The 20,664-nt window shown below is 43.6% G+C and overlaps 1 protein-coding gene across 4 annotated transcripts in view; it reads left to right on the top strand.

Annotated features, from left to right (window-relative positions):
- doc2d (double C2-like domains, delta) overlaps positions 1 to 20,664 on the top strand; it is a 78,744-nt gene that overhangs the window by 33,182 nt on the left and 24,898 nt on the right. For 3 of the 4 annotated variants that reach the window (XM_037764083.1, XM_037764080.1, XM_037764082.1), the window contains 6 exons: positions 4,019 to 4,430; positions 4,891 to 4,970; positions 5,496 to 5,570; positions 12,572 to 12,681; positions 20,183 to 20,309; positions 20,520 to 20,576. In XM_037764083.1, the coding sequence (XP_037620011.1) occupies positions 4,037 to 4,430; positions 4,891 to 4,970; positions 5,496 to 5,570; positions 12,572 to 12,681; positions 20,183 to 20,309; positions 20,520 to 20,576 (843 nt within the window). In that variant the 5' untranslated portion in view covers positions 4,019 to 4,036. Of the gene's footprint in view, positions 1 to 1,644; positions 1,815 to 4,018; positions 4,431 to 4,890; positions 4,971 to 5,495; positions 5,571 to 12,571; positions 12,682 to 20,182; positions 20,310 to 20,519; positions 20,577 to 20,664 lie in introns of those variants that run through there. The other variant, XM_037764081.1, reaches the window with a different exon arrangement.

The raw sequence follows: 20,664 nt of genomic DNA, 5'->3' as shown, positions 1-20,664 counted from the left end.
GTCCGTCCCATTTTCGTGATATCTCGGGAACGCAGTGAGGGAATTTCTTCAAATTTGGGACAAACGTCCACTTGGACTCAAAGATGCACTGATTTGATTTTGGTGGTCAAAGTTCAAAGGTCAAGGTCACTGTGACCTCACAAAATATGTTTTGGGCCATAACTCAAGAATTTATATGCTAATCATGAAAATTTTACAATATTGTTTTTATTAATAACAAATTAATAGGTAATAATAAAATGATGACATTTTGGACAAACGTGGACGTAAACTGCAATTTGACTGGTTTTAGCTTTATTTCCTCATTGTTTTTGATCCCACAGACCCCATTTTCACTTATCCGTAAAAATTATAATAATTGTAAAATCAACCAATTTGTCCCTTCAGATATTCTTTTCTTCTGACCTTATTAAACCCCAATATGTAGAAACATATTTAAGTGGTAACCCTTATCTCTGCCACTAACATTTGACGAAGGAGACAAAATACAGCATTGTTACAACATCATATAAGGAATTATTTAATGTGTTATATAATGTATGGGCTAATCATGAACAAATGTCCTTACTTTGTCAAAGTGTCATTCACAACTTAAGAAATCCACAGTATGTACATCCTGGGATCAGTTACACCCCAGACAGGTTAAGCTACCTGTTATGAACAAACTGTAATGGATTTATTTGGGATGTTGGAGGGGCGCACTGTGTAAAAAGTAGAGTTACCACCAATCACAGATATAGATGATATGAAAATGCATTGTATTTAACCAGGTTTTACAGCTGAGATCTCTGAGAGACTCCAAACAGACGTTATGGGTTTCTGTTGCCGACTGAAACATGTCATCAGTTCAAAATCATGTTTTCAAGCAATTCTTGTTAAAAAACAAAAAAGTCATGAAGTATTAAGGTCCACACTTTATATTTGCCTATTCTCATGCCTTCATTCATCCATTGCATCCACATTCTTGTGTCCTCCTGCACAAGTCCACTGTTATTGATGTATTGTTGTCTTTGATTAATTTCATTACCACGGCTGGTGTCAGCCATGAGGGCGGCTACAGTTGGACGCATACAGACAAAACACACCCCCACACACCAACACACATATGCCTGGCTGATATTGGCCATAGTCTTAGCCAACACAAAGTAATCTAGCAGTGTGATTGTATGGCTGGCAGTGTATTTTGTTCAGCGCAGTCAACACATTGAAATTTAATTTCCTTTCTTTGTCCTTCAGCTGGTAGATCCTCTTGTGTGCATTCAATGTTGTCATACCCATTCTCATATATATATATATGCTTCTCTGCGTGTTTGCTTTTGCTGTTGATGCTGTGTGTTTGTGTGTTTGTCTGTGTGTCTGAATGATGTCGGTTTGTCTCCTCATCTGTCTCTCCGTCTTGCGCTGCTTGTCTGTCTTTCACTTTCTCCCCCCCATTCATCATCAACACACACACACACACACACACACACACACATTCCTGTCTCTTTTTCCCGGGGTTCCTTAAATCTCCCCACTGCTGAGAAAGTGAGTGACAGCACTATATGCACAGTCTGCAAAGGACTGACGAGGATTTTAACCAGATACGTCACAACTACAGGGGAAGGGAAAGAGGGAGGGACAGAGGAGAAGGAGAGGAGGAGAGGAGGAGAGCAAACGAACAGAGACGGGGAGAGAATGAGAGAGAGAGAGAGCGAGAGAGTACAGAGGGATATATTGACTCAAAGCTGGTCTGCATGCTCCTCAGTGTGTGAGAGAGACAGAGGACGTGAGAGCAGGCAAGATGGAGTGCTGGCACAGATGAAGACTGTCCCTGGGTACGTATTCGGCTATATTTGTGCATGTGTGAATGTCAGTGTGTGTGTGTGTGTTTGCACATGTGCTTGCATGTGCATGTCTCTGTATGTTAGAAGGGTGAGAGCGATTGAGTTTGTTAGTAACATGCTGCAAGTGATCATTTGAATGGGGGTACCCAAGCAGTGAATTTGGGTGTTGTTACATAAGAGCAGGACTGAATGAATGTAGGTATTGATGATGGGAACAGGCAGTTTGGGGTCCTTATGTGTGTGTGTTTGTGTGTGTGTGTGTGTGCGTGTGTGCGTGTGTGTGTGTGTGTATGGTTTTGACGCACATGTGTGTGTCAGAGTCTGCTTAAGTGCTGCAACTTAGTATAGTGAAGAAAGGGGGATGTGCTCTTGGAAATGCAAGTTTACAACTGAGTTAAGTCTTGATCTGTTTGGATGGATGGCGTGTCGGCTCGATTAACAAACGCTGCAGTATGTTCAGTGTATAGGCATGTACGTCAGTAGTACTGTCAGGAGACTCAGTATGTTTTATGATGCACTAGAGGTGCATTATTATTGCAATACTGATTTGAATAATGTCAAACAGAACATCTCAGTGTTTTCACCCACGCTGAGAAGGAATCACCTCAGTACCTGTTCTGTTGATGCTGTTTGCTTCTACAAACAACTGAGATGATTTCAATGGAAAGGCAGATTCTAATCTATTGCTAACATGCATAATGTATGTGACAACATACTGGAGGACATACAAGATCAATTTAAACACATAATGAAAGAGGGAAATCCCACTAGTTCAAAAGCATTTGTCAGCTACGAAAGGGGGGGTGGACGTTATCTAGAGCTGAATCAATTTTTTAATTAGTTGATCGGCGGATAATTAATCTTAATTTTTGATGAGCGAGTGCTAGTCTAAGTCATTTTTCAAGCATTATGCCAATCATTCTCTGTTTCCAGCTTCTCAAATGTGAAGATTTGCTGCTTTTTTCTCTGTTTTATAAGGATTATCTTTGTTTTTTTTGACTGCATTTTTCACTATTTTCTGACATTTTCTAAACTAAATGATAAATAAATTAACTGACAAAAGATAGACAATAATCAGTATTTGTAGCCCCTTGAGTGAACAATTTGATATGTGACTTTTCAAATCAACACAAGACAAATAACAGTGAGCCAAACAGGCTATTTGTTTGCGTTAACACAACAGATGCATCAGTCAAAAACTAAAAGAGCAACATTATTACATTTAGGGGGAAGAATAGACTTGAAAATCATGACAACGTGCTAAACACAGATAAATGCACAGACATTAAGGGATGCAAAAGAGGTCGCAAGTTGACACTACAACAGCAGCAACATGATGGGCAAACTATGGAATATATAGGTGACATGCATCCTCAAATGACGTGACTGTGAAGTTGTGTCATAAATAGTGAAGGTGTGTTTTAGGTGAAGTTTTTTGTCTTTACTAGTCTACTGTGGGACAGCGCCGGTAAACAGTTTAAAGTTTATCTCTGTGATCACTGAAATCAAACCCGTGCTTAATAATAAATACACAGTGGCGCTGTGGGAGTGCATAAGAGAAAACACGTCTTCGGTCTCTCTTAATCACTGTGAGGGAAGTAGGAAATGATAGCATTTGGCTTAACGAGGTTGGGAGTTTTGGCAACGGTTATTACGCTTCATTTGGTTACAAATATGTTAAGGACTAAGAGAGGCTTCAAATACTATTATGTAAATATTGCTCAGGGGACTTGCAGATGAGAGAGAGAGGAGTGAAAGAGAGAGATAAGGGAAGGATTAGAGTGAAGTGCAGATACACAAGTGACATCACTTGTTCATACTTTACAGCACTACATTTGAATAATAATTCAGAGCACAGACTTGGTGTGCTGACACAATGTGTGAGTCACACTTGAAGTGCCAAAGGTTCTGGCAGATTCTATTTTGGCTGCTGAGAAGTCAGGTTTGCATCAATGGATTGAAATAGAAACATCAGTTTGTTTCAGGATGTTTTAGATGTGCTGTGATTTTCAACTTATTGTCAACTTGCCTTGAATATAAGTGACCCCTGGTGCTGTTGTACAAACTCACAGAAAGTAGAGAGTTGACGGATATTTAGTTTTTTTTCTCTTGCCCCTCTGCTGTGATCCCAGCTGTTATTCTCGTTCTCTCTCTCACCTCATTCATTTTTTTCTCTCTTCATTTTCATCCCACAGTCCCGTTCAACAGTCCACATGAGCGTCTCCAAACCCCCGCCGCCCCCCTCCACCTCCCACCTGGCCCTCCCCCCTTCCTCCAACTCCACCTCCAGCCCTTCCTCATCCGCCACCTCCCCGGCGGCAACGCCCCACTTCGTCGGTCCGCCCCCTCCCTCGCCGGTCAAGATCTCTATGCAGGAGCACTTTGCCATCAACGTGTGCCCGGGCCCCATCCTCCCCATCCCACAGATCTCAGACTTCTTCCCACGTTTCCACGACTACCCCTGCACGCCACCGCCCCCGAGGGAAAAGAAGATCCTAAAAGAGGAGACCTTCAACGGGGAGACGGGTGTAGGGTTCAAGGATGGGGAGAGTAAGGGGGACAACGACGGAGACAGGGAGGAGATGGCCGACTCCGATGATGAAGACAGTGAGTTCTGAGGAGTTTAGCGGTGGAAAAGCTGTGTTCAATATTGTGTGTTTATTCATGTGAAAGTTACAGCAGAAAAAACAAACACTTCCAACTTTAACTCAAAGTGAGTGTCTGTATTTTCCTTGGAAGCACAGCATATGCTTTCAGAGTAATTGCGGAGTCAAGCATTTTTCCAAGAGTGTTTGTCACTCCCACTTTATGTGACACGGCAGCGCCGATGATTTATTAGACAATGTAGCAATAGTGGGACTCGGCCATGCAATGCTTCTGCTCATTCCCAAACTGTAATCAAACAAGACAGATCAATTCATATTAGGCAGCATCATGTTTTTAAGAGGCCATCTGCTACAAATATGACTCAGAGCTATTCAGCGTGTGTCTGTGTGTGAGTGTGACTGAGCTTTTCTGTGCCTTTGCTGGCAATAATTGCCGTGGTTTGTGTTTTGTTTTTTTTCAGCCTACCTGGGTACGTTGGAGTTCACCCTGCTCTTTGATCAGGAGAACAACTGTCTTCATTGTACTATTCACAAGGCAAAGGTACACACAATTTCAATATCTTCCTCATATAAACAGATTTCTGTCTGTCAGTGCGGTTGCATAATCCTCCTTGAAGTCCCAATGAAAACAGTTCTCCCGTAACGCTTCTACGTTTGCACAAGACGTCAGACTTTCTCTCAACCTTTTTACAGTGTTTGCTCGTCATTTCGAGGCTAAATCATCTCATGGGCACTGAGAAATTTTGGATGATGCTGCTGTGGCAGACCAATTTGGTTTGGCCATCGCACAAGGACACAAGCCTTGTATTACATATTGTGTACTGTCACATGGTGTTAATTATGTAAATCTCACTGAATGGTTCCCTTGAGGACAACACAGAGGAGTCAAGGATGGTAGAGAATAGTGGCATGGAAAGAAACACCCAGAAGCGCTATTGAGATCTAACTACTGTAGAAGAGGTCTGTCATATCCTCTGTCTTTTTCCGACCCTGTCAGTTGTGTGAAGTGTTTGAGGGCATGATGACGCTATCTTTGACACTACATTATGTCTGCTTATGTTCACAGGGACTGAAAGCCATGGATTCCAATGGACTGGCTGATCCATACGTCAAGCTTCATCTTCTCCCCGGGGCTAGCAAGGTCACTGCTCCATCCTTACCTCAGTGGCAATTAACGTAACATGCTACCACACAGGGCTGTCCCAGACACTGACACTCCCTCAGGAAAGTCCCACATCGCACAGGAACTGCTGACAACAAGATAATTTATTGGAAAGACAGAATATGGGAAACATTTCATGCATTATTCACCTATATTATTTACTTTTTGAAAATAATAGCCTCCCTTGTTGATTCAGACAACATGAAAAGGTCAAAATGCTCTTGCAAAGAACGTAACATGGCAGCGGGCTAATTTAATGTGTCGTTTCAGGCCGTTGAGCGGGGAGCATTTCGGTTGGTTACCGCTTAATGTGGCTCGTCTAATGCTCTGCTTTATCGAGCACAAACACGTTCTGGTCTGCTGCACCGCTCTTGTCTTGTTTTCAGCTCAAGCAGCGGGGAAGATAAGGCATGCCACAACAGCTACCCCCAGCTACGGTAGAATGCAACCTGTTGTCGGCCATTTTGGCTCAAGGTTGACACGAAATGAGGTTATGATAAGTGCGGGGCGGATGGCGAGCCAAGATAGGGTGAATGAGGCAAGTGTCTGAGGTCTAAGGTGCTAACAATAACAACGTCTAGGGGATTTTTGTCCTCCAGCCTTCCTCTGGCTGTTTTCTCTCCCATTGTTATCGCTCCCCTTTCCCCACTTTCCACCCCTATCTCTGTCTCTATCTCACTATCTGGCTGTGACCCTCTTTGACCTTGAAATACCAACAGTGTGCGGAGAGAAGGGAGACAACAGAGTGAGAAAAGGGGGAGAGAGAGGGAGGGAGAGGAGAAAGGGAGGGAGGGAGAGACATATGAGGGTAGGACAGCAGCAGGTGGTTGTCATGGAAACAGGGAGGATTGTTACACGGCTCACGTCAACAGGCGAGTGTTGATGGGGCGGAGAGGGGTGGTAGAGGTGGTGGTGGTGGGGGGGCGCAGAGAAAACGTCAATGAGTAGGTAAGTACCAATGAACAGCCGTTTGTTAAATACCCACCAGGCGGGGGGGGCCATGTCACTTGAAAAGTAGGAGTGTGCACGTGGAGAAGTGACGGACACACACAAACACACCTACTCCTTGTCCACATTCAGACTCAGCATGCAAACGTTGCAGTGAGTAATACAGAACACAAAAGGTTTCGGTTTCTACGCGAGAACTGAGTTGTCAAAACACAGAGGCCACGCTCATTTTCCTTCCTTCTCGGTCTCACATCCTCCAGCACATGCTCTTTAACCAGTATACAGTCCTGCATGCTGTCTTTGTGGTGTCCAACAGACACTGCAACACATACGGCGCATGACCTTGCGTATATGTATGCAGACACTTGCTAAGGCTTTAGTCACAGTCACACAGAGACTCTGCCTTCATCCATCCCTCCTTCTCCTCATTCTCACACACAAACATGTGTGGACACAGTAGTAGCCGGAGCCTCTGTGTTGGTCATGGTGTTTTCATTTTCCCATTCCTAACCGAGGTGCATGGAAGATTTCTTCACAGCCAAGCTCTTCATCCACAGCTCTGGGAAGTAGGGACCGAGAGTGTGAAATAAGTAAAAAGATCCGTGCAGACAGATGGAGAGAAAGAAGGGAGAGTGTGATGGACAGATGGAGGGCTAGAGATAAAACATTTAGAAACAGATGCAAAAGCACCAGTGTAGAGGGAAAATGGAGGCAGCGAGTGACAGAGGGCAGGGAGAGAGAACTGGTGTTTTAAGTGTTTGTGGATGAAGCATGTGGTAAGATATGTGTTCAGAAGACCAACCCAATTCAGTCAATCAGGAGTGATGATTATTTTGTGAAATAGGCTAGTTGTTTTGTTGAGTTGCGCTGGCACACATACAGCTGTGCAACACCGCTGCGAGTCGTGACTCTGCCTGTGAACGTCTCCTCCTGCACATTAATGAATCAAACAAATGACATGAATCGAAAAACACTTGTTCCCTTCATGGAGCGAGCTCTGGGGGGCTGACTCCTGTAGATAAGCCAAAAGTTTCCAACAGAAAATTGGAGAATAAAAAAAAGGGACAGTGATGGGAGGAAAGGGACTTAGAGGGGAACAATGGGATGATGGGACAAAAAAACAGTCCAAGAGAGAGAAGATGGAAGAGAGGGCTCAGCATCTGGCCCCGAGGCGTTAGCAAGAGGCAGACTGTGGCATAAAGGAAAAGAGAGAGAGATGAGTTGTTTATCTGTAAAGCTTCAGACATCAGAAAGAGTATTTGGAGAGAATAGTACATACTTTCTTTACCAGCTGGACATTCAGAGAGTACATATGCATAAACACCATTCGTCATTTACTTGAATAGAAATAGCAAAACCATAATGTAAAGTAAAAATACTCTGGCCCTGCCTTCCAAATTTTACTTTAAAGGAACTGTGTGCAACATTTCGTGAGATCTATTGGCAGAAATGGAATATAATATTCATAACTATGTTTTCATTGGTGTATAATCACCTGAAACTAGGAATTGTTGTGTTTTTGTTACCTTAAGCTGGAGACACACCAACCCGACATCAAAGAACTAGCGTCGACGAAGGCCGCTTGTTTAGTCGCCTCACGTCACCTTTGATTTTGCCCACAAGTTGCACCCAAACACACCGCAAAGACTACAGCCAATGGCCAGTTAGCACCGATGTCCTGCGCCTGCGTGAGATGAAATAACTCTCCACACCAGCAGGTCGCGGAAGTCTGTATGCGTCATTCAAGAAAGGAAACAGGAAAAACCGAGGACTGCAGATATACAAACTGTTGTTTTGATACGTACATGAAACAAAGCGGCGTCTGCCGACCATTTTCACACCACTCACCACTTAGCTTCATTCCAGATGGCCATGTCGCTGTGAAAATATCCTTGTGTTGGAATGATCAGATGAGATGAAGCTGAAAAATGAGAAGAGCCTTCTGTGTTTTTCCTATCGACTTTACTCGTTGGCTTGCTTTCCTCACTTCTGTTTCTCTTCTTGTGCACTGATTCGTTTAAGCTGAACCGCCAATCAGAGTGATTTCTCTTGTTAGAAAAAACTAGGCCAACGGACGCTCATTGACGGCCCCAAAATGTCCGACTGTTGGCTTGGTGTGTCAGGGCCTTTAGAATGAGCCCTTCATATCTACATAGGGAACGGGACCTCTTCACGGAGTCCGCCATGTTTCTACAGTAGCCCAGAATGGACAAACCAAACACTGGCTCTGGAGAGAGTCTTACGTTACGTTACCTGAAGGCCGCCGTGGTTCTACGATACACTTGTGAAACTGCTGTAACGTGAGCCGCTGAATGCAAAACCGTGGTACCGCCAGCCGCCGTTTGACTTCCGTTGCTCCTAAAGTAGTGTTACCATGGTTTTTCACTTGATGGCTCACGTTATTGCAGTCTTAGAAAGAGAGGAGTGAGAGGAGGGGTGCTCACTTGGTTACAATATGTAACCACACCACTAGATGCCACCAAATCCTACACACTGTATCTTTAATAAAAGTGTTAATAGTAAAATATGATCAACCAATATAAGTATTCATATGCAAGGAGAAATGGCTCAGTCTTAGTGTTATATTATAATACTGGATACTTGTAACTGATGCATTACAATGTATGCAGCATTTCAGTATAACTGGTTGAGATATTTCCAACCACTTAAAAGACAAGGCTGTCGATGCTCCATATTTTTCTTATTGTCAACAAATCCCATGAGAAGACCAAAATCAACAATGTGTTAGTCCTTCTCTCAATACTTTCAGACTTCTCCATGCCATGCTGTGGCTCTTAGCCCCGAGCAAAATTGTTCCTACTGAAGATGCAAATCTTTAAAAGTGGGTCGCAAATACAAACTTTGAAATGAATAAATTCCTAAAAGCTGGGCGCTGTGGTTCTGATCAAGCGTTACTCAAGCAGGAGTAAATAATGCATTCGTTGGGGACTATTTTCTGTGGCAGATTAATACATATTTGGTAGTCTAGTGAGTATTTATGGCACCAGGGCTGTCTATGTGGGATTGACTCAAGATAAACTACAGTGCCTATGGCTCATTGATGTGTTTTCTAAAGGGGCACGCCACAGATTTTACACGCGAAGGTCAGTCTAGTCGTCACGAGCCTGTGAAAACAGTTGTATAATGTCCTCTATGGCTCTAAAGGGAGCTCTCTGAAGATGAAAAATAACCCTAATGAAGACCCTGATGAGTGGAAGACTGCCTTTAACACGTCAAGCAGCCACTGGGAATATCTGGTGATGCCTTTTGGTCTGATCAATGCTCCTACAGTTTACCAATCTGTCGTAATTGGCATGCTCTGGGACATATTGGACAAGTTTTAGTTTGTTTTTAGTTTTTCCAAGGCCAATCAGCATCTTGTGCAAAATGTGTCCTCCAAAGACTGCTGGAGAACTAGCCAGTTTGTGGTGGAGGTTGACAGTCATGACGCAGGAGTGGCGCTGTTCTCTCTCTCCAGTGACCAGAGGCTTCACTCGTGGGTGTTCTTGTTGCACTAACTACGTACGTGGAAATACGACATTAGCAGTGTTGACCTGCTAGCTGTCAAGCTAGCTCTGGAAGAGTGGAGACACTGGTTGGAGGGGGAGAAGCTGCTGTTTGTTGTCTAGACTGACAATTGGCACCTGGAATACATACACACTGCAAAAACGTCTGAACTCCCGTCAGGCCATGTGGCTCTCTTTTTTTTTTAACCGATTAAACTTCATCCTACTGCCCAGGCTCTAAGAAAGTCAGTTGCCCTGTCTGGCTAGTTGAAGCCCAAGGGCACTTCTGCTGAGCCAGCACCTACTGCATCATCGGAGCAGAAATCGAACACAAAGCAAAGCAGTCACATGCTGAACATTCATCATTCTGGTTCATTCATCGCCTTTAGTCCCAGCTCAGCTTCGCTCACAGGTCCTCCAGTGGGGGCACTCCTCTTGCCTGACCCGTCATCCTGGGGTTGGATGCACACTGGTTCAGTCAATGTCACTGGTGATCCTTAATGGAATACGACTGCCTGGTCAGCATTCAGCGGGAGAACTCCCGCTAAGCTCCTGCAGGGCTCCACCACCCCGCTGCCTGTTCCTCATCAGCTCAGTGGTGCATCTCCTCCCACAACCCCGCCTCCTGGTCCAAACAACTACTTTTGTTCATCGCTGACACTGCAACCGAATGAGGACCAGAAGAGTGCCAACTAGCCCCTCACTACTTCCCCGAACTGAGTGTGTATGAGGCTATGTTGGAGTCCAGGAAATTGTCTCCTCGCTTCATGGGCTCCTTCCCCATCTCCAAAGGGATCAACCTGGCTGCAGTCCGTCCTCGACTGCCTCGGCCCGTACAGATCCACCCCACTTTCCATGTCCTCCGGGTCAAGCCTGTGAGGGAGAGCTCACTGTCATTTCAGATCCTGCCACCCCCACCTGCCCTGCAGTGAACCCTGTATTCCCCGCCATTCCCCATCACCTGACTTCCCCTGCCCACCTGATCCCACTTCCCCATCATTACACTGGCCTATATACCGACCCACTTCCAGTTATTCCTGGCCAGATCGTCTATTGTGCTCTTGCCTTAGCGTTCTCGCCATTCCTGAGTTTTGCCTGTTACGACACCCTGCCTGCCTAGACTCCTGCTCGCTAGCCTGATCCCCTATTGGATAAGTTTGCCTCATCTCCCCTGTCTGCCTGGTTTTGACATTTGCCTGTTGTCCACCCTTTCGTGTCACAAAAACCAAGATGGCAACGGCCAAAATGCTAAACGTGAGGCTTCAAAACAATAGTCAACACACCAATGGGTGACGTCATGGTGACTACGTCCACTTGTTATATGCAGTATTTGGTTCAAACCGTTTTTTACTGAGCCTTTACAGAAAGTGCAATACTAAATCACTGTGGGCCTCTTTAATGGTGTTTGGACAATAATGGAGCTCTATGGCACAGAGGATGAAGCTACTTTATCAGGCTTTGGCTACAAAGGTTGCACTTGTTAGTATGATAAGTTTATTGTTGGTTTTGGTCTTTTTATGGTATTTCTTTTACAATGAGAAAAAAATAGAATATTATTTAGAGCACTATATTTTATATCCTCACTGTAGGTGTTTAAAATCTAAATCTGCAGCATCTATAGCTGTGGAATAAAAAAATTAAGCAAAAGAGAAATTGCATACAATTGAAACACTCACTAAATCAGAAGCACTTCAAAATACTACTTACAGTACTTAGGTAAATACTTTCCACCACTGAGAGTCACCCCTATAGCTAAGAAAAGCCAATTAGTTTTGCCTTTGGCTCTATAAGGTCTTATTAACTCACATTTTATGACAAGAATGTGTCTAGAACTTCATCATTTGAGCCAGAGGTTTGGTTTAGGAAGAGTTGTGTGGAATTTATGTATCTAGGGAGTCAGTAAATGCATTTATTTGGGATGCGCACCCAATTTTTCAGAATGGTTTAAAAACATTAAAATACCTACAAAAGAAAATCCGAAATAAATGATGAACACAACCTGAAGGCATCCTGGGAAATGAGGCAGCAAGTGGCTGCAAACTTTATTTATGGATGGTGAAGCTATTAAGGGGCTTATGGGCATTTCCTCTCTTGGAAAGCCTTAATTTTTCATGCTGAATGTGTTGTGCAGCTTACAGTAATTGGCTGCTGTGTTCAGTCTGAGACACAGTGCTTGTTTTGGAGGTCTGGCTGTCTTTAGCATGTTGGGGAGGAGACAGACGGACAGGTGAGGCGAGGGAAGCCTTGCGTCCTCTCACTCTCCTCTACAAAGTAGGCAGCAGATGTCTGCGATTTCCTAAGGGACAGAGATAAATGATGTTTCCCCACTCTTTCTCTCTCTCCTTTCTTGATCTTTTAGTGTCACTCGTTTTGCTTCCTTTTCATGATCTTTTATTCTCTTTCTCTCGTTCTGATCCGACGCGTTTGCTCCTTCACCCCTTAAAACATTCCTCTTTTCTTCTTTTTGATCTTTCCCTTTCCATTAATTTTTCTTTTCATATTTCTTTGTGTCCTCTGTCTCCTCAGGCAAACAAGCTACGCACAAAAACCCTGAAGAATACGCTGAACCCAGTGTGGAACGAAACTCTGGTGTATCACGGCATCACAGCAGCTGACATGACTACAAAAACGCTCAGGTAGGCGCTCCTCTCTTATTTTCACTCTGGCCAGCAATTAGCACTATTCCCCAGACAGCCAAATGACCAGTTTATTATGCGGATGATGAAGATCCATGCTTCCAATCCTCTAGTGGGCTGCCAGCAGCAGCCTGTACTTCCCAGTGGGCTTTTCCAGGTAATTCATTAATTCAGCCAGGCGACGCCAGCCAACTGTTCCACTTGCCGTTGCTGCGGTAACTGCTCAGGTGTTGGCTGCGCAGCGAGTCTCCGCCCCCCTCCTTCCCACAGCGCGCTCCATATGGAGTGATTGAGGTCAAGCGTAGCCATCTTGGCCCAAAAAGTCTGACGCACTCGTGTCATCCCGCATGTGTAAGTTGATTCAGAGACGAGAGTTTCGTGTGTGTTTTGTTTGTGAATGTGTGCGCGGCGTACAATCAGTGTCAGTTTGCTCAGCAGATTCATAATAGGGTTGGATGGTATTGTTTATCCTGAGGAAACACGAGCATGGACGCACACACACACACACACACACACAAATCCCGTGTGTACCGCACACACAAATGTAGTCAGTCAGGTGTGTGCTTATCCTCGTGTGTATGTCAAGGGCAATCACTGGCAGGAAAGAACACGCATGGCCCCTCCTCTGTACGTAGTGAAAACACACACATACACAAACAACACGCGTCCTTGAGCTTTCACAAACACACACATTCGGAAATAACATTTACTCCCCAAACACACGCACACACACACACACACACACACACACACACACACACACACACACGCACACACACGAACAGCAACATGAGGAGACACCCCTCAAACTAGAGGAAACCCACCTGACCTCTGCTGAAGGACACAGCACACAAACACAATCCAGCATGGGGGCTGCTGGGAAGCCAAAACGAAGAAGAGTAGTGTGACCAGTGTCAAGCAAGAGATGGAGAGAGGTGACTGCCAAGATCAACAAAGAGGGCAGGGGAAAAGCTTGAATGATGTCAAGTGACAGATAAGGCGGTGTGGAAAAGGAAACTAGGAAGATGACAGAATAGAGGGATGGAAAGACTTCCTGGGTCAATTGAAAGAGAGAGAGAGAGAGCGGATGGATGATGAATGAGGAAATTCATTTAGCTGAGAAAAGAACGGCGTGTGACGGGGAGGAGTTTACTCAAAGGGGAGCCAAAAAGCGAAAGAATGAGGACAGTGAGAAAAATGTGAGACAGCAAACGAGCCGGAGTGAATGAAACGCTGTCTGACAGCGAGGAACGGGGGGGAAGCAAGCGACAGACAGAGAGATATAGAGAGATGAAGAAAATCTGCTCAAACTCTCTGTGGATGTGTTCAGGTGCCAGCACGATACCTCAGCCAGAAGACAGTCTTTGTTCTCATTACTCCACAAAAAAAGCAGCGAACAGTCAGACAACGGAGAAACAGAGAGGGATCCCCGGAGAGATGTTTACTCACGGGGTTGTGCCCGCTCTGCTGGTCCCAGCAGGGTGCAGAGGAGGGGATGATGTACTCTTTGATCCCCGTGCTCTGTGAACTGCTGAGCGGGAGGACTCTGTCCAGACTCAGCCTCTCTGCAGACCTGCCTGAAGGCCTGGACAGTGCAAAGTTTATAGTTAAACTGGGCCATACTGCAGTCACAGCAATTCGATTTCAGATGACTGTGTTTTAAAGTGAGAACAAGGATTATTTTGAAGCAGCGTTTTCATTCAGGTATTGTAATTTTTTAAATTTCACTACTGGTTTATGTGGTGACACCCTCGGCCACGTGCTTTTTAATACTACAGCAAACACTTTTTGAGCAGCTATTTTGTCAGAAATACAACAGAAGAGCAACAGGTGTATCTATTTACAGTGCAGCCAAACAAACTCTTGTTTTAAAGGTGCTATATTCAATATTCAGAACATGAATATGGCATCAAACAACTATTTCCTATGTAAAGATATAGAGGAGTATTGTCTACCTGAGCAGAGAATGAAGTCACTCTCCTTCTGTGTGTGATGTAATCTGAGGTTATCAATTGCTTTGTTGACATAGCCGGGCCGGCCGCATGTGCTTTTAGTGCATATTCATGCATGTGAGCGTGCCCCACTGGCTAGCTCACGGTCGCCGCTCTGCACTGCTCTCATACGGCGGTTACAGCTGATAACGCTGTTGCGGAAGCGTAGCACTCTCTGGTTCCCCCTCAGGTAAACACTATTATCTCTGTCAGCACTTTTCGCCATTGTTTGTACTGTTAGCGCTGTAAGCACTAGCTGCAAGCCGCCGGCTCGCAGTCGTCATGTTAAGAGCCGTTGAGAGGCAACAGAAATGCTCCCAATCCCGTATTTAGCACCTTTGATAAAGAAGTCATTGATTACATTGGAAGATTGCAATCAGTGCTAACCTCATCTTTCAGCAATCGACAACTTTCAATGTGAAGCAGCGGCAGTAGGAAATCTTTGGTTTGCATTAGGCTTGCCACGGTAGTCGGTGTTACTGGTGTTACACAGTGTTCGGGCATACACCGATTACATTACTTGCCCATCGCCCCCATCATCATTTTGCTTTTTTATAGAAATAAAACCCATTTAATTCATTTTCACGTATCAGCGTTGTGTAATCAACACATAGTCGGACAACGGAGGCTACAAACTGCAAGGGAAAGTGTCTGCTCCGTACGGAGTCTCAGCACAGAGTAGCAGGAGTCTGATTTCACACACACAAGGGACGAGAGAGAGTTGACAGACAACGGCGGAGGATTTGGTGTCAAAGCGAAAAGCAAAAGCGCCTTTTGGCAGTATTTCAGATTTAAACCCAATGCTATAAGGGACCCATCACGTTAATGAGGCAATCGCCGTAAGGAGAACGAAGCGGTCACAGCCAGTGTGCGTGGCAGAGCAGCGCCGGGTGGAAACCTACAGCCCCTCAGTGAAAGAGAGAGAGGCCAGATATACAGCCACCCGACGTTGAAGATCAAAGTTAGCAAGCTACACATATTGAGCGTCATCTTTTCTTGTAAAATGTCCAGCGTAATCGGTAACACCGATGTTGTCACAAGTTTATTAACCGGTGGGAAAATGTCCTCACCGTGACATCCCTAGTTTGCATTAGCAGTAAGAAAGAGTGAACAGAAAACAGTGAGGCTGTTATCAATTACATAACGTTACGCTGGATTATACGCATGTATCGTTTTCCACGAATCCCTCGTGCTTAGGTAGACAATTTAAATCCAGCGTGGGAATGGCGGACTCTGCCAATGCCAATGAATACTACTATATAGAGCTAATTACTGAATGTAAATATATTCACTGGTTGTTGCAGAAAACTGCCAAGTCATAAATAATATCAAAAAGTGTTGTTTGATTTCATGAAAATCTTTTACAATTATGTCTTTAAGCAGTTTCTTTCTGTTTGGTACTTCAGCCCACATCAGTGACGGTGATAAAAGCTGGAGGTCAGCCAAAAACTTTTGAGCCACGACAAGTTTCTTTCTTTTCATCCTGCTGCACTGCTCTTTGTACTGGAGGATAAATGCTGTAAAAAAAAGTTTCATGCGGCGTGTAAAATGGAGGGAGAAGACTGGTTTCGTGCATTTAATTATTTATTTCACCATTCATTCACTCATTTGCAGTTACAGTGATTATATAAAGCCATTATGCTGCAGCAAAAATAGCACTCAAATAGAAAGGGACGGCTAGATAGAAGCTGGGAATGAAATGGCTTGGAGACAAAAAAATCTCTCAAAGTTGTAACAGCATTCTTCTTTATATTCTGTATTCAACTATTCCTCAGTGTGCAGACTTTATCTCTGAGGGCCACTGGAGGTCCAGTCTGTTATTAAGAATGAATCAGCTAAGTAAACTAATAACTAATGTCCTCAATCCAGGCTTCACGGTTGGCCTCATACCGGCTAATCCTTCAATTGGTGCGGCACGGCTGCCTGAGGTGCTCAAGTCTTGAGTGAAAAATCAACCGAACTGGAAGTTATTTAGTCGGTTATTGAGTCGTAAAAAATTGTAATTGTCTTATTTGGAGGAAAGCTTTTACTGAACTCCAGTAAAAAATCTGCAGATTTCTAGAAAATACCAGAAACATGAGAAACCGCACTGGGACCAAGTAGATTTATCGTCTCCTTTGAAGTCTGAATATGAGACAGATTGAGTTGCTGTGAAGATTGTTTTATTGCAGTGAGGCCGTCGTGATTTGGAGATTAGGTCCACACTTCTCTATCAGTTGCTGCAGTCTGCCTCTGCCTTTTGGGCAAATTTCAAATCATTTAGGACGCAGAGACAGTGATAATGTGGGGCCTAAATCCCTCCCCTCATTTAAATGACAGTGCTCTTTGTTGCCTTTTTAAAAGATGCACAAAACAATTGAGGTGAATTGTTCATTTATGACTTTGGGGGAGAATCTCATTTTTAAGACTCCTTGTGGCTTTTATCACTAAAATGATTTTCAGGCTGCCAGTTAACGGAGGAGAGATGGAGCATGTGGGGGTGTTGTGATGAGACGTGGGTATCAAGAGATCCTGTGTGTGTATGTGTGTGTTAAAGGACTACCAACATGATGTCAGTTCCAGGTCTAGTCTCTCTCAATTTCTTCCCTCTATCTCTCCGTCCCACTGTCAGGCTTCGTAATAGACTCGCACTGTCCTCGGCTGTGGGGAGATAGGGACAAATATAGGACTTGATTTGGTATTGGATGAAGGGCGAGGCTGAGATTGGCTACAGGATGCCTCAGGTGAGATGTATAGTCGGGTTCTGTTATAGTCATGGATGGGGGAAAAGAAATCTTTGATTAGGTGTTAGATGTCAGGATGAGAATGATGTTTTTCGTTGGGGGTTGCTTTCTTTTTGCAATGCTAGTGGCAATGTCGGCCTGTCGGTCAGTTCACTATATTTCCGGACTGAAATATCTCAACAACTACTGGATGTATTGTTGACATTCATGTTCCCCAGACGATGAAACCTACCGACTGTGGTGATCTCTCACTTTTCCTCCAGCGCCACCATGAGGTCCACATTTGTGGTTTTGAGTGAAATGTTTCAACAGCTTTTGGATGCATTGCCATGCAATTTTGTAGATTCATGTTCCCCTCAGTAATAATCACCTTGTGCTAATCCGTCCAACACTTTGGTTTATGACAAAATGCGTGCAAAACTAATGACATTCCTTCAGCTTCAGCTGTACTTTTCATGTTATGCTAAATAGCAGATGATGAATAAGATAGTGAACATGGTAAAGATTATGCCCACCTAACTTAAGCATGTTATCGTTGCATTTCGCTCAAAGCAGTGTGGTGTGCCTTCATACAGCCTCACAAAGCTTCCAGCATGATGGTAGACTCTCAGCAGGGGGCTCCTTTGATTTTTTAAAAACATTGTTTGATATTGAAGTTAGATTTGCATCTCTAATAATATCACATGGACATGATTTTCCATAGTAATCAATGTGGACTGTGTATTTTAAGTAGCCATGCAATTTGTCTTCATAATATTAAAATGAATATTACATATTTAATTTGGCGCATTACAAACTGTGTCATTAAATTTGACTTGAACAAATTGACAAATCAAATTGACTAAAATACCAAAATATATATATACTGTGAATGTATGTATGTATTTATGTATACATACATATACATACATATGAATGTATATGTATGTATATGTATGTATCTCTATGTACTGTATATACTGTATGTATGTATATATATATATGTGTGTGTGTGTGTGTATGTATATATATGTGTGTATATATGTATATATACTGCATCTATATACATACACACACACATGCTTGCTTTATGTATATATTTATTATTGGAAATCAATTAACAACACAAACAATGACAAATATTGTCCAGAAACCCGCCAAAATTTAGTGCAAGTTCGGAGCGTTTTTTAACCTCCTTTGTGACAAGACAGTATGACATGGTTGGTACCACTGGATTCCTTTTCTAGTTTTTCTAGTTTTCTAGTTTCATATGATGTCAGTATCTTAACTCTAGCTCCAAAACTGAACCCGCTACAACCTACGAAAGATCGATTGTGTTAATGCATTAAAGAAATTAGTGGTGTTAAAACAAATTTTTGTTAACTTTGACAGCTGTTATATACTGTATATGTGTGTGTGTGTGTGTATACAGTATATACTGTATATATATATAGTATATATACACCCATCCATCCTTGTTGTCATCAAAGTTTTTTGTTGACAAGAGATACTTTCACAAGTACAGACACCACGCAGGAGCTTTAAAACACCCTAATAATCTCGTGTAACCTATGAGGCGGATTTTGTCAGCGACTCCACGCTAAATTTGGCACAACACAGTTTAACAGATTCCACGAGCATCTGTTTGTTTTTTTAGAAGAATTCAAAAGGCGGAAAATTTTTAGATGAGGGGGGAAGGAAACGGATGGAAGATTTGCACATAAGAAAGCCAAAGGTTTGGGCGGAATTGGTGTCACCTTCGTCTCATCACAGACACCCTGCATGTATGACAGAGCAGAGGCACATAAATCATCTGACAGCCGCGGTCATGAGTCAGAGTTATTCTGAAGCTTCTGCTACAGATACTCATCCGTTATGACTAAAAGGCTGGAACCAACATGTCAAACGTCCAAATGTCAGAGGGACAGGAAGAGAACAGGAAGAGAGGGGGAAGGTGTGTGTGGAGAGCCGGAGAGAGAGAGAGAGAGAGAGAGAGAGGTTCAGAATAGAGAGTGAAGAGTGAAGAGGGATGAAGAAATCAAGAGCGGCGACAGTCCACATGGGAATATCTGAGCACAGAGGGAATATTGTAGCAGGTGATGGGCTGTGAAGACTGTACTGTAGCTGATGGAATATTCACCCTCCATCAAATTGAGCAAACATTACCATCAGTTTAAATAAGTGTGCTCCGTGGAGGAAATCATTTTACAGAACTGTTACAATACAGATAAAGATACTGATTCACTTGTCTCGTTTTAAATTCCGAGTGCAACCAAAGAGAGATATGCACGGCTGTGTCACAGTACATCTTCATATTCAGTGACACCCTGGAAGCACAAAAGTCACCTTAAATAATATATAACGCAAATGAATCGATAGCATGCAGTCCTTTTAATTAGATTTGCCCCGTATACAACACAAAATCAATGTCCTTTTTAACGGATTACCTGCTTCAAACAATCTCTTTCCTCTCACATGTTTCAATTACAACAAATTAGTGTCTGATGGAGTAACAGCCAAGAAGCAATTGATTGAAATTCCTTTGGAAACCCTCTTTTGAACTTCTCATCATTCACGAGGCTGCTCACGTGCAACCGCCGGGAACTCATCCTGTGTTGCAGATGGACGAGCTGATTGATTGTTCGGATGCACTTTCGATATATATGTGGCACAGTCTACCACGCTTGCTTCACAATAATGAGCGCAGCAGAGCAGCGGCGGGGGGTTCATCTGTAACTTTTCAACTGACTCACCTGCTTCCTTTTCTCTCTATATCTCTGCTATCTGTATGCATGTCTGCGTGTGAAGGCTGTGTGTGTGCGACATGGACAGACTCGGACGAAATGAATTCATCGGAGAGGTGAGAGTGCCTCTGAAGAAACTGATAGAGGGCGAGAACAAACGCTACAATATGGGCCTGGAGAGAATTCTGCAGGTAGGTACATTATGTGTGTGTGTTTGAGCATGCACATACATACCAAATGGGTCTCTGTGGACATATATATCAAGATGTTTCCTATTTCCAATGTGCATGTTTTCCTGGGGGCGATCAGCCATCATTTTCAAATACCACATTATAATGTGTAATGGATATTCACCTCGGGGCTCTGGGCTATAACCATGATGTCTCTCTTTCTCATTTCAGAATAAAGAAGCTAACAATCAAATGGTGGAGCAGGGAGCAGTCGTGGGAGAGGAGGAGGTAAAACTATCATCACCAATCTTATTATTAACTCTTTCAACCATGGCTCACTGTATTTCCCTATTACTCTCCTATATCTGATACATTT

Source organism: Sebastes umbrosus, chromosome 3, assembly GCF_015220745.1.
Source record: "Sebastes umbrosus isolate fSebUmb1 chromosome 3, fSebUmb1.pri, whole genome shotgun sequence".
Taxonomy (NCBI): domain Eukaryota; kingdom Metazoa; phylum Chordata; class Actinopteri; order Perciformes; family Sebastidae; genus Sebastes; species Sebastes umbrosus.
This window is presented reverse-complemented; position numbering and strand designations above follow the sequence as displayed.